General features: G+C 37.1%; 1 protein-coding gene across 3 annotated transcripts; it reads left to right on the top strand.

Annotated features, from left to right (window-relative positions):
* Window positions 1-3,130: 3,130 nt before the first annotated feature.
* b3gnt2a (UDP-GlcNAc:betaGal beta-1,3-N-acetylglucosaminyltransferase 2a) lies at window positions 3,131-12,704 on the top strand. 3 transcript variants are annotated; one of them, XM_067403476.1, is made up of 3 exons: window positions 3,131-3,363; window positions 8,219-8,307; window positions 10,022-12,704. In XM_067403476.1, exons 2-3 carry the CDS (start codon window positions 8,268-8,270, stop codon window positions 11,284-11,286), a joined length of 1,305 nt encoding a protein of 434 aa, XP_067259577.1. In that variant the 5' UTR covers window positions 3,131-3,363; window positions 8,219-8,267; the 3' UTR covers window positions 11,287-12,704. The 3 variants fall into 3 exon arrangements, with proteins under 3 accessions (XP_067259577.1, XP_067259578.1, XP_067259579.1); XM_067403477.1 differs by having other exon boundaries at window positions 8,199-8,307; XM_067403478.1 differs by lacking the exon at window positions 8,219-8,307.
* The last annotated feature ends 770 nt before the right edge of the window (window positions 12,705-13,474 follow it).

The raw sequence follows: 13,474 nt of genomic DNA, 5'->3' as shown, positions 1-13,474 counted from the left end.
CGTGCTATCAAGGCCCCACTCACACTCCCACAGAATCATTTGGTATGGTTTACTTCAGAAAAACTCATTGTGTCAGTGAAAAAAAAAAAAAAAACAGAAAAATGTAGAAATTCAAGTTAAATATCCTCCTGAAAAAAAATCTGTTTGTACCTCAGTGACTACTTCGCTTAGAGATGCTGTCAGTCACAGCTGTCAATCATGACGTCAAACTTGAACTTACATCAGCGTGATAAAAATTACATAAAAAGACAGAAACCATCTTTGAAAAAAAAAAATATTTGAAGCGTAATTTAATTGTTTAGTTTGTCTCACGTCCCATTAAATTACATGGAGAGGGTGGGGTTTATGACCTATACTGGGACCAACCACCTCGGGGCGATAGAGACCCTCACTTTTTCAGGACTTGAGCGACATGCTTGGTTCGTAGTAAAAATTAATATTTTAGATAAACCATAATTAAACATTTTTTAAATGCATGAATGTTTGTATTTTACTTTTTATAAAATATATATTTAATTTTACTTTTCAGTGTTTTTTTTTTTTTTTTTTTTTTTTTTAGAAAATAAAATTGCAAACATCATAAATTAATAGAAAATAAAACAACTTCAAAAATTGTAGTTTTTATATAATTTCCTACTGAAGTGGAAACACAACATTCACTGACTTTTGATGTTGTTGTTGTTATGTTTTGGATGCTACTTTGTACCCCTTTTACCTTTTATTTTTATTTTGTCTGTGTTTCACGACTCAGTGTTTACTAAAGGACTGTGATGCCTTTCTGTTTAAATATTTAACATGAGTTAACACCCATCAGGTGAACAGGTTGAGACGTGTCTCTGGTCACAGGTGTGAATGTTTGGAGGTGAACCAGATGAGGACTGCTGTAAGTTTATCATAGACCAAACACATCAGTGTGCTTTTGTTCTTGCTCGACCTCAAACAGATGGTCCCCGTTCTGTCATTTACAACAAATGTGTGGTTTAAACAGCCTAAGAGCTGGTGGACGTCCAATGAATTATTCAGAAGAGAAGACAATAGGTGTAATTGTGGCCTTTGAAAAGTATGATATGAGATTTTTAGTGATGATCGATCACAATGAAGCAATATAGACATCTCAGAAGAAAGCTATGGCTGACGCTCTTATTGATCGCCTAATGATCGCATTCAAATAATGAGTCATTTGTTCATTTTACAAGCCTGATACTGACAGAACCAACTGTTAATGCTGCCACTGCGGGTCTTATTGTGCTGAACAGAATAGAATAGAATAGAATAGAATAGAATAGAATAGAATAGAATAGAATAGTCTTGCATAAAATGATTTTCATTACTAATATAAAAAGAGCAAAGATTTTTAGTTATATTAGTGAAATTTAGTGCCTATGAAATTTGCTGTCATAATACTAACATTAAAACAGCAGAAAATAACTTTAATAAATTACTTATGCTTAATTTGACTTTACTTTTGCTTAATAGGTAAATCCCATTATTAAAAAGGACATTTTAATAATGGGAAATATTTAAATGCATAATATAATATGATAACTGTTTTTAGGTAACAAAGCCATTTAATAAGGCTTCACAATGATTAATGGCGATTAATTGTTTGCAAAATAAAAGTGTTTACGTAATATATGTGTGTGTGTTCTGTGTATAATAATTATGTATATATAAATACACACACATACATGTATAAATTTAAGAAATATATGCATAAATATATTTTTTTATATATATATATATATAGTGGGTACGGAAAGTATTCAGACCCCCTTAAATTTTTCACTCTTTGTTATATTGCAGCCATTTGCAAAAATCATTTGTTAATTTTTTTTCCCTCATTAATGTATACACAGCACCCCATATTGACAGAAAAACCCAGAATTGTTGACATTTTTGCAGATTTATAAAAAAGAAAAACTGAAATATCACATGGTCCTAAGTATTCAGACCCTTTGCTGTGACACTCATATATTTAACTCAGGTGCTGTCCATTTCTTCTGATCATCCTTGAGATGGTTCTGCACCTTCATTTGAGCCAGCTGTGTTTGATTATACTGATTGGACTTGATTAGGAAAGCCACACACCTGTCTATATAAGACCTTACAGCTCACAGTGCATGTCAGAGCAAATGAGAATCATGAGGTCAAATGAACTGCCTGAAGAGCTTTTTCTGCTGCACTTAAGGTTCCTAAGAGCACAGTGGCCTCCATAATCCTTAAATGGAAGACGTTTGGGATGACCAGAACCCTTCCTAGAGCTGGCCAGGTGTGAAAAAACTTGTTGCATCTTTCCCAAAAAAGACTCATGGCTGTATTGGATCAAAAGGGTGCTTCTACTAAATACTGAGCAAAGGGTCTGAATACTTAGGACCATGTGATATTTCAGTTTTTCTTTTTATGTTTCAGTTTTTCTTTTAGTGTGACCAAGAAAAGGTGTTTTAATGTTTAAATCAATGTCATTCCTTCCTTATTGGCCATTTTTGCCATATAGACCAAAGTAAAACATAGGTTAAAGTTAAAAAGGAAAGTTCACCTGCCTTAAAAACATGAGTAAACTCAACTAAAAATACTCAACTTGAAAATAACCATTGTTTCAACTCATAAATAGCTACGAAAATGGATTGCTTTGTTTAATTTTTGAAAACATATATAAACTTGAGTTCAAAATCCAAAACTGATAATGACAGTTGGATTTAAAGAGAATTTAATGGGGCTATCAAACATACATGTACAGTGCCTATATATATTATATGCAAAATTTGCTTTCAAAGTGAAGATGGATTTGTTACACTAAGGCAAGTCTGACAGAAACCAGAGGAATTCTCTCTGTCACACACACACACATTAGATACGCTGAAGACATCTTATAGACACAGTATTTATAATGAAGTGATGATAGGCTACTTTCTAAAGCCCAACCCTAACCCCCAAACCTGTTGATATCAGTAGGCTGCATGTAAAACAGAACGGGATTTGTGCGCATTGGAAATTGTGACGAGCACTTTCGCCATGTTTCACTCTATTTGTGAGATTACACAAAATTGTCATAGCTAAACCTGTGCACACGCGTGCCCGTGCGCGCGGCCGTTGTCAGGGGGAATGGGGAGGGAGGTGCTCGCGCTGACGGGGCGTGAGGAGACTCTGACCTGACTCGACTACATGCGGTACCGCTCTGCTACGATACAATGTAAGACTCACTGTACAAGGGACTTTCAAGTTTTCTAAAGAAATAAACAACCGCAGCTCCGTTCGGTGGACGGAGCAAAAGAGAGAGGAAAATGTTCAGTGTCTGAAGAAACATCAGTTGTGGGCCGCTGTTATAAAGGTGCGGAGAGTCGCAGCTGCCACCTACTCATACAGGTAAATTCAGACAAGATTAGAGTTACGAGTTAGGAATTATAAAATGCCAAAATAGATAGATAAATAACGATAATGCTACATGATATTAATGTTTTTATTATGGTATGTCTGTTATTCACCCACTACCCTGATTTTTTATGGGCAAATTGACGTTGGTCGTTTTATTATTATCAGATATTTTAAAATATCTATCTATCTATCTATCTATCTATCTATCTATCTATCTATCTATCTATCTATCTATCTATCTATCTATCTATCTATCTATCTATCTATCTATCTATCTTTCTGTCTATCTATCTATCTATCTATCTTTCTGTCTATCTATCTATCTATCTATCTATCTATCTATCTATCTATCTATCTTTCTGTCTATCTATCTATCTATCTATCTATCTATCTATCTATCTATCTATCTATCTATCTATCTATCTATCTATCTATCTATCTATCTATCTATCTATCCTCGTCTGCCAAATCCTTAAAGGGAAAGTTCGCCCAAAAATGACACTTATCATTATTTTCTCACGTCTTGTCGTTTCTTAAGCTGTATGTGTTTGTTTGTTTTGTGGGAAACGAAAGTGGAATTAGGAACAAATACCATAATAGTATAATTGGTATGTCCTATACAGTATGTGTCAAAAACCCCCACAGAATTTAGGACATTTTTCACTGGAAATCTTTTCAAATGAAACATGAAGCACATTGGACATCAAATTTAGTTGACACACTGAAGAACCAATAACATTTTGATTAATGTCCAACCTAAAGAAATGTTTCTGTAAATATTTATTTAAAATTTCAGTCTGTTTCTCACTTAAAGCTAGACTGAATAAATTGGATGAGATGTAAACCACATTCATGGTGCTTTTATTCCTTTTTTGGCCCCGGTCCTTTGGATTTTTCCTGTTTTCTGCTATTGCATGAAAAAAAGGCCTATCTGATATATTTTCTGTGTGTGTTGGGAAAAAAAACAGATGTGTATCTGAAACTTCACAAGGGTGAAAAAATACAGAATTTTCATTTTTAGGTGAACTTGCCTTAGGGATGATTTGCAAAGTTTCAACACTGTTTAAAAAATAGGCCACCTGAGCTTTAGTGAATAAACCATGACGCTTCTGGAAAGTCCTCGTAATGACAGGAGTATCAACATGTGTGTAGTCACAGATCTAATGAACACACTGTTTACAGTACAGTGTATACAGAAGCATAATGCCTTCAGGATGTTGACTACACCTTTAAAATAACAGGTTTCAGCAAGAGACAAGGAAAATAACATTTTGGCCTTTTTAGTGTTTACGTAGCCATGTTTTTGTTTTCTTTGACATGTTGATGTTTTACGAAGCAGTTTGTTACCTCAAGCAATTCAGACTGTTTTTTCATTAGTTTAATTTAGTTAATCAAAGTAAACTGTCCAAACAAACAACCTGTTGGTACAGCTTGTCACTCAAATGTGAGCAAATCACGATGATCCAATCAATTCCCCTTGGACAAAATCAAGTCCCGCCCTACATTTGTTCTTGTTTGTGAAGCCGTCTCACTCAGATACATCACAATACGGAAGAAAAGACTAGGGCTGCCCTCGACTAAAGATTTCTCTAGTCGACTAGTATTCGTTAATTTAAGCAATTAGTCGACTAATCGCACGTGTATGTTAATAAGCTATATAAATCATAATAATGAGCCTTTAATTGCCTATGTATAGTACTAATCAGGCCTAGCCTAATCAGCGCTCAAACGCATGCTTCCTTGTGAGAGACGAGCACGGCTGCGCGCTCCAGTAACTTTCCACACTCCACAGGCGCCGCATGCAATGTTTTTGTCAGGAGACAGGAGTAAAAACCGCAGATTATGAGTTACCTGCGGTGAGTCCCACATAATGAATCCACGAACACGACACAGCGAATGCCGGTGGTAAACAAACACTCGTGTTCCAATACTCGTGCATGAGTTTTGGGAGGCGTTCCCTCGAAATGATCTGTGAAGGAGGGGGGTTGTTCTTACGCATGCGCTCATTTCAAAAACTCACTAACAGTCTTTGCTTTCTCAGTCGACGAAAAGATCCTCTGTATCACCTTTAACCCTTAAATGCATGACTGTTTCGCCAAGCATTCTTACATATTCGGGTCGTTATCGACCCGGATCAATATCTAACATGGAAGGATCTCTACCTGTCGTGATAATATAAAACTCCTCTGATATTAGAGTAACAATTACAGAAGAATAAAATAAATCGTATTTTGTTACCTTTCGGAGCTTGAAAGGGCTCATTCTGAGCAGATGTTTTATGCCATCATCACTGTCCTCGTCAGAGCTCATTTCCCAGTAAATTCAGCAAATAATGGGCTAGTTTTATGTTTCTGGTCAACGAATATGAGCCCATTCGCGATTTCAAACGTATTCTCAAAACTATTTCATTTTCAACATCTTCAAAATCAATATTTCGATCGCTAACAGCTTCACCAGATCAATCCAGTAACAGTTACAGTCATATTTGATTGCGTTCAGTACTTGCTCTGCAGTACATCGCTGAGCCATTTCATGTTGTTATTATTATTTCGTTTTCTGTTTGAATGAGTCGTCACTTCAGCATTGTGTATCAGACATTGCCACCTTGTGGAATAAAGGTGAATCGCACTTATTCCGTCATCTAAGATTAAATTATTGTTGTGCAGAAAAATATATGTACTCATACACACCTCGGGTCGTTTGCGACCCTATACAATTTTTACAAAAAATGAATACAAAAATAGGCATTCTTTTATGATTTTATGATTTTTTTCTTGTTATATTCTTTATAATGAATTGATTGAGGAATACCAAGAAAGTTGATGTCTAACTTTAAAAAATGAACGAGGAGGAGGGTAGTGAATGACGTCCCGGGTCACAAAAGACCTGAGGTATACATTTAAGGGTTAAGTCGACGATGCTGACTCATCATCTCTGCAGTAATATGCATATTTCACCTTTATTTATATAGCGCTTTTTACAATGTAGATTGTGTCAAAGCAGCTTTACATTGATAACTGGTACATTATTTTGGTTGCACAGCAGCTCTTAAAGAATATTGTCAATGCAGGCAGATCAAAGTACTGTTGAATATCAAATGTCAAGTCAAATGTCAATATTTCATACGGATTACATAATCTGAGAATATTTGTCTTCCGCTTGAATTGGTTGACAATCTCTTGACATTTCAAGCTTTCTATATATTTCTCATGTCTATGAGGCAAGTTTACAATTGGTTTATTTTTTGACGCACTCAAGTTCCGAGACGGCAGAAAGCGCATCCTGTTTGTTTTGTTTATTTTACAAAGGCACAACGTTTTCTTTCATTGTGAGTTTACACAAATAAAAGTACTCTTTACTCTTTCGAATGATGTATTACTGTTATCTGTACCAAAAATTATGGAGTATTTAATGTTGTTTCTGCTGTTATCAGAAAAAATGCAAGTTATTGTGCCGGCGCCTCCATGACATGCAGTAAGCATGCTATACTTTATCTTCCACACTCTGCACAAACACTTGGATATACGCCTAATAATACCGCACATTTATCTAGGTTAACGTTAGAGCGAGCAGCCATGTAAAGTTGCTACTACTTACATGTTTCAAATGATAAGCCATGTTTGAAGTAGAATGATGATAGGCGAACGTTTGGATTTCGTGCCACAAGGTTTTTTTTTTTTCTGCGACTAACCGACTAATACATTTTTCGGTCAACTAAGGCTTTTCTAGTCAACTAACGATTAGTCAAATATTAGGAGGCAGCCCTAGAAAGACTATCGAAGCTTTCGTTGCATGCCAACTTTAAAAGCATTAACAGGTGGTACATTGCCAAAATACTGCAATTATTACACATTAAATTACAGATATCATAAATAGCCTATATCAAAAAATACTAGTTTGTTTAAAAGAAAAGTCTTTTAAGAGATTAATATGTGTGTACTGTAATGGTGTGTGACAATTTAGTATGACATTACATTTAAAGTGATTGCATGATTGCATCCTAAATATATTTTAGTTCTGGTTACCTATTTTCTCTGTTGCATTCTTATTTCCATTGCCAATCTAGCAGTTGCTCAGTCACTTTTGTGTTAGTCACTCCTAATGCTGACAAAACATGCATGTGGCCTATAAAGAAGAGCTCTTGCACAATAAAGTGTAAAAAGTCGAGCAGTGATAGCATTGAGTCGTATATAGTGTGGAAGTTTTTGTTTGCGGGAGTGTAGGTGAGATCATGCTGGGAAAAAAATCTAAATTGCAGTCATAAAAGGGCCCTGTTGTCCTGCAATAAAACGCTTTCGAGTTTAGTCACATCACGTGATGCCATCTGATGCATACTGCGCTCAAAATATGGCAAGTTGACGTCAAATCTTTGAAAATGTTCAGAGGCAGAATATCATGAGGCTCATCACAGAGTCTGTGCAGATTTTGGCCACTATTTTGCCTTGCAACTACATAAACCATCCCTAAACTATCGATCGCTTTAGATGTCAGTCAGATGGTCTCTTCCTGTCTTAGTGGGTCAAAATAAACTGCAATGTCGACCATACCAGAGCTGTTTAGTCAAAAGATCTGGCTACACGAGACTAGGAAGAGTCTGACGCTGCACATCTGTAATTGGTGTCATGAGGAACACATGATGTGTTTGAATGAATGAGAGAAGGAAGCATGTGACACTAGGTAAGATTCAGGGTGATACTGAAAACTAAGCTTGAGCAGAAAAGAAAGGCCAATATTAGAAGAAAACAAGGGGAATGGTTGGATGGTGTGGAGACTGTGTTAGAGAGAGACCTTGGGTTTGGTATGAAACACTGGCTGATATGCAGCAGGTTCATCCCTTACTGTTTAGGTACAGTCACAGGAGGAGAAATACTGGACGCTTCCCATCGGATGCACACATGGATCTCACCCTAGACTTACCCTGCAGATGCCCTCGCTGTGAGTAACGGTCCAACCGTTACTTTAATGTTTTATGTTTTCAGCTGATGCTTTCTTAAAGGAGTAGTTCATCCAGAAATGGATCCTCATGTCATTTAGACCAGCTGCTGTTGTTACTGTTGCTGTTTTATTGTGGTACACAGAAGAAGAGTTTTTATTTGAGCCTCCTGAAATCATACAGCAGCTTTGTGTGTAGAACAAAAGACTTAAATTCAGTTTTTTATTTTTATTTTTTATGCACAGTGCTGTGATTTGACATGCAGTAAGTCATTAATTGTGCTATTATTATGTTTTATTGTAAAATTTGGAGTTTACTTTTAAAAATAAAGGTTCTTTAGTAGCATTGAGGGTTCCATGAAGAACCTTTAACTTCCATGGAATCGTTCAATTGCAGGAACCCAAAATGGTTGCTAAAAACCCCTTTTGGAGCCTTTGTTTTTTAAAAGTATATGTAGAAAAGAGCTGAAATGACATGGGTGAGTGAATAATGACAGAAGTTTAGTTTCTGGATGAACCATTCCTGTAAGCTCTTTTTACTTGCCTACTAAAATTGACAGGCAAAGTTTGTTCTTTGCTCCTTCCTTTTGAAAAATTATTAATCTGTTTTGGTTAGTTTCTGGTTTTGCATGAGCACACTGCTGCTTTTTTGGTTGAGATATAATAATGTGCTGCACTAACACCATAAGCCTTAAATACTCTACTCTGGTTATCTATTCAAATCCATTTGTTTGTACAGTTGTTCAGATGACATTTTAAATGTGGCCCACAACATAATGGACATTCATTTTTCAGACATTTTGAATGCTGTTTGTATCTATATATGTTACATAATAAGCTGAAAAGTTGTTTTAATGGAAAAACATAAGAGCAATTTGTGGCAAAGAGAAAGTCGTTTCAGAGACATTAGGGAGAAACTGTTAAATAAAATAAAAAATTGAAAAAACATCCACCAATGTACTGAATTGTGCACAATAAGAACAGGAACCTACATTAAGACAATAAAGGCCTGTTCACACCAAGAACGATAATTATAAAGATATGTCACACCTAGAAAAAAGGTTCAGTGTGGTTCTATACAGAACCCCGGATTCAGGTTGTCTTAAATGATTTCATAATACTTACATGTTTACATTATTCATTTAGCAGACACTTTTGTCCAAAGCAACTTGCAATTGAGGAAAAACTATTTCTTTAACTGGTTCTAAATTTTTTTCTAGTGATAAAGTAGGGGACTTTCCTGTTCTCAGAATTACAATAATTATACTTGATTATACTATGATTATACTTCAATTTTGATCTGGGCCAATTACATATGTGAAAATATATTAGATGTATTATGTAAGTGTCCCAGATCAGAATTGATTCATTACTTTTACACACTGTCATTCAGTAAATAGATCTGTGCCACATGTGGAGGAAATGTTCAAGTGCCGTGTGAATGATGCCTGAGTCTAAATTCACCAGATAGGTAAAGGTTTTGCGAAGAACTCTCATGGCTGAGGTTTTAACACATTCTGTTTGTCGATCAGCTCAAAGGGATTTGGGACAAAGTCCATACTGACTTTTTCTTTCTAATGTAACTAACATGTTCCTCTGCTTTCCAATTGATTGTGTTTTGCCCATCCCACTTTCCCCACCATCTTCTGTAGACCATCCACACCTCTGTTTTCAGACTGTGACCCAATAGGTAATGAAACTCCTTCTGTGTCTATAGGTGGTGAGGGCATCTTCAAGATGAACAGCAACTGGAATAGGACCAAGGTGCTCGGAGTGCTGATGTTAGCCAATTTTCTCCTCTACATCGTGGTTGAAGTGGCCCGAAGCTACGGGCAGGACCAGGTCATCTACAAGCGACAGAAAATGATGCCCAAAGTGTTCTGGAAGAAGATGAAAATCAGCGAGGCGTTCTGGAATCGTGAACAGGAGCGTCTCGACGACATCTATTACCTGCCCCTTGTGAATAGCAGCGAGCCCCCTCGTGACTTTCGGGGAATCCCACACTGGTTGAATGGCACTAGTTCGTGCCGGACAGACAGCAGAGTGATGACACAGATTGAAAACTTCAGTTCCCTACCACAGCGATTCCAGGATTTCCTATTGTACATGGGATGTAGGTCTTACCCCTTGATAACGGACGCACCCAAAGTGTGTTCTAAACCACCGTACCTTTTGCTTGCGATAAAATCCATTGCGCCACATTTCGACCGACGGCAGGCCATCCGGGAATCATGGGGTCGTGCTGGTGTCCTCGACGGTCGGCGCATCGCCACGGTGTTCCTACTTGGCAACACAACTCCAACGGACCACTACCCGGACTTGTCTGATATGGTGAAGCACGAGGCGGCGTTGTACGGCGACGTCCTTCAGTGGGATTACCGGGATTCGTTCTTCAATCTTACCTTGAAAGAAGTCCTCTTTCTGGAGTGGTTTGGGACACATTGCACTTCGGCCCAATATGTCTTCAAAGGCGATGATGACGTTTTCGTCAACACGCACCATATTCTGACTTACCTAGGCAACTTTTCGGTGTCCAGCACAAAGGACCTTTTTATTGGTGACGTGATCACCAATGCCGGACCACACCGGAGCAAAAACCTCAAGTATTACATCCCCGAGAGCGTGTTTCTGGGGGGTTACCCACCGTACGCGGGTGGTGGAGGCTACTTGTATTCGGGTAATTTGGCACTGCGGCTAAGAACGATCTCTCGCCTGGTCACATTGTACCCGATCGACGACGTGTACACGGGGATGTGTCTGCAGAGACTGGGACTGGTACCAGAGAAACACGGGGGCTTTAGGACCTTTGATATTGAGCAGAAGAACAGAGAGAATCCATGTGCTTACAAAAGTTTGATTCTGGTCCATCCCAGGAGCCCACAGGACATGATAAAGATCTGGTCTTGGATAAATGACCCTAAAACGAACTGTGACACTACACCGGACATGAATGGTGCGAAGAAACGCGGAAAAACCAAATAGAACCCATTATAATCAGTAATACTGTCTATACCGGATGTGGTGCGAAGAGACAAGTGCTGACGTACTCCACACATGGGCTGGGTAGGGCGGGGTTTAAAAATTGGAAAGCTCAGTGATGTCACCTGAAAGCAGGGCCGTAACCATAATAGACATTGAGGGACACAAGTCCCCCCCAATAATTAGAAATGGCCAAAAAAACTGTTGATGCTGCTCTGCTACACTCCATTACGCACCACTCTGTTTGTTGATAGGATAACAGAAAGTTTTAAAAGTTACACTTTTAGGCTGGTCAGCAGTCTAACAGCACTCATCAATGTCAAAATGATTGAGATGGCCAATTAAATCAAAGAGGGCGGGGCTTAGTGTTCACAGAAGGCGATTGTGAATTCAAGTGAATTCCAGTGTGAATTCTAATTAGACAGGCCTAATATCCAGTGATGCAAACTACTCAACTATATTAGACATACAAATAAGAGTGAATGTGGGCATATTTTAAAATAAAATATAGATATATTTTAATATATTAATTAGAACTATAACTTTTTAATGAAAAAAGGGTCTCCCCCCAATATCCAAGACATGGTTATGGCCTTGCCTGAAAGGGAAGTTGTTTAAAGGGGTGGAGCAAGTTATATTTTAAAGAAAATATATTATTGTGAAGAAAAACTTATTTTTTCTTTGGAATAATGCGAACCGATGAATCATTCACAATGAGACCAGGAAGTGTATTAAAATAGGTGTCATGTGCATTAAACATCTCAGAGGGACTTGCTGCATTTATACAGTTTTTGCCTTTATTTACTCACAATGAGTAAAATATGATGCATTGTGAGAAATCAGGGTGTATTTTTATAACAAGAATGAGCTAAAGAGACTGATGGGTTTATTTTGTGTAATTTTATCATGTTGCTTTTATTTATGCCTGCATTTGTGTGAGGGAGAAGCAGAACTGAGCTGTTTGACTTCTATTGCATTAAACCTCCATATTCTCAGGAAGCTGTTGTTTGACGGATCGCCAATTACACTAGCAAAACAACGACGGTATTAGATGTTTTTATTACTTAATTTGTATGCTGTTTGTTCAAGTGAGTTGTGACCTTTGTTGTAAGGCAAAAGAAGACATTTACAACACACACAACGACCTGAATGAGCCGCTGAAGTTCAAAGTCTAGTCATATCCCATTACTGTATAAATGTATGTTAACTCCATTGGGAGGAGGAGCACTGAGGATGGGATTTCAGTGTCATATTTAACATGAAGTTCAGTATATTGTTCAATATGAGTTGTAATCATATGTTCACAGATTTGTAATCATGGATAAAGCAAAACATTCTGAAAAAGGCTTGCTCCCTTATATGTGAAACTTGTCTTTATCATTTTACAGTTAGTTAAGTGTTTTGTATTTAAACTAATAAAGTTCTGCTGTGTCCATATTTGTCATTGTCATCCGAGGCTGTCTAAATGAAAATAATTATTTTGTGTTTGCAATGACGCGATGACGTGTTTAGTGGGCGGAGCCTATGGTGGCAGAAAATGACAGTTCTGCAGTCTATGGAAGCTAAAAAAAAAAGTTAATTTCGAGTCTATATCTCACAATTCTGATTTTTTTTCTCACAAATCCGAGATTATATCTCATTTCTTAGAAGGAAAAACAGAATTGTGAGATATACTCGTTATTCTGTCTTTTTTCCCTCAGAATTGCAAGTTTATTTCTTGCAATTCTGACTTTTTTATAAAGTCTGAACTGAGATATAAAAACGCAAATGCGAAAGAAAAAATAGTTAAATAAATATGTTATAGACTGTTTAAAAGTTATCTATGTAAAATGTAATAACTTTAAATAATGCTGTAACTGCTATGAACTGCATGTGTGAATATTATGTAGACTTACTGTTTACATCAAATTTATGCTATAACGGTAGACTAATCATTGCAGGTTTCATCACTCCAGACCGTGACGAAACATAAACGTCTCCGTTTTGCTTCAAATGGCGTCTTCAAGGACGGTATACTATAAAAATGAAGACTATTGCTGCGTTCCAATTCGCCTACTTATACTACGCCCTAAAAGTATGTACTCTTTCTGTGAACAAAAAGGACTTACTTTTGAGTGTGTAGCAAAAGAGTAGACAAGCTTTGGGACATACTAACACGTCATACAATCGCGTCAATTCTCTCTGTCGCATC

The sequence above is a fragment of the Chanodichthys erythropterus genome, chromosome 12 (genome assembly GCF_024489055.1).
Source record: "Chanodichthys erythropterus isolate Z2021 chromosome 12, ASM2448905v1, whole genome shotgun sequence".
NCBI classification, from domain to species: Eukaryota; Metazoa; Chordata; class Actinopteri; order Cypriniformes; family Xenocyprididae; genus Chanodichthys; species Chanodichthys erythropterus.
This window is presented reverse-complemented; position numbering and strand designations above follow the sequence as displayed.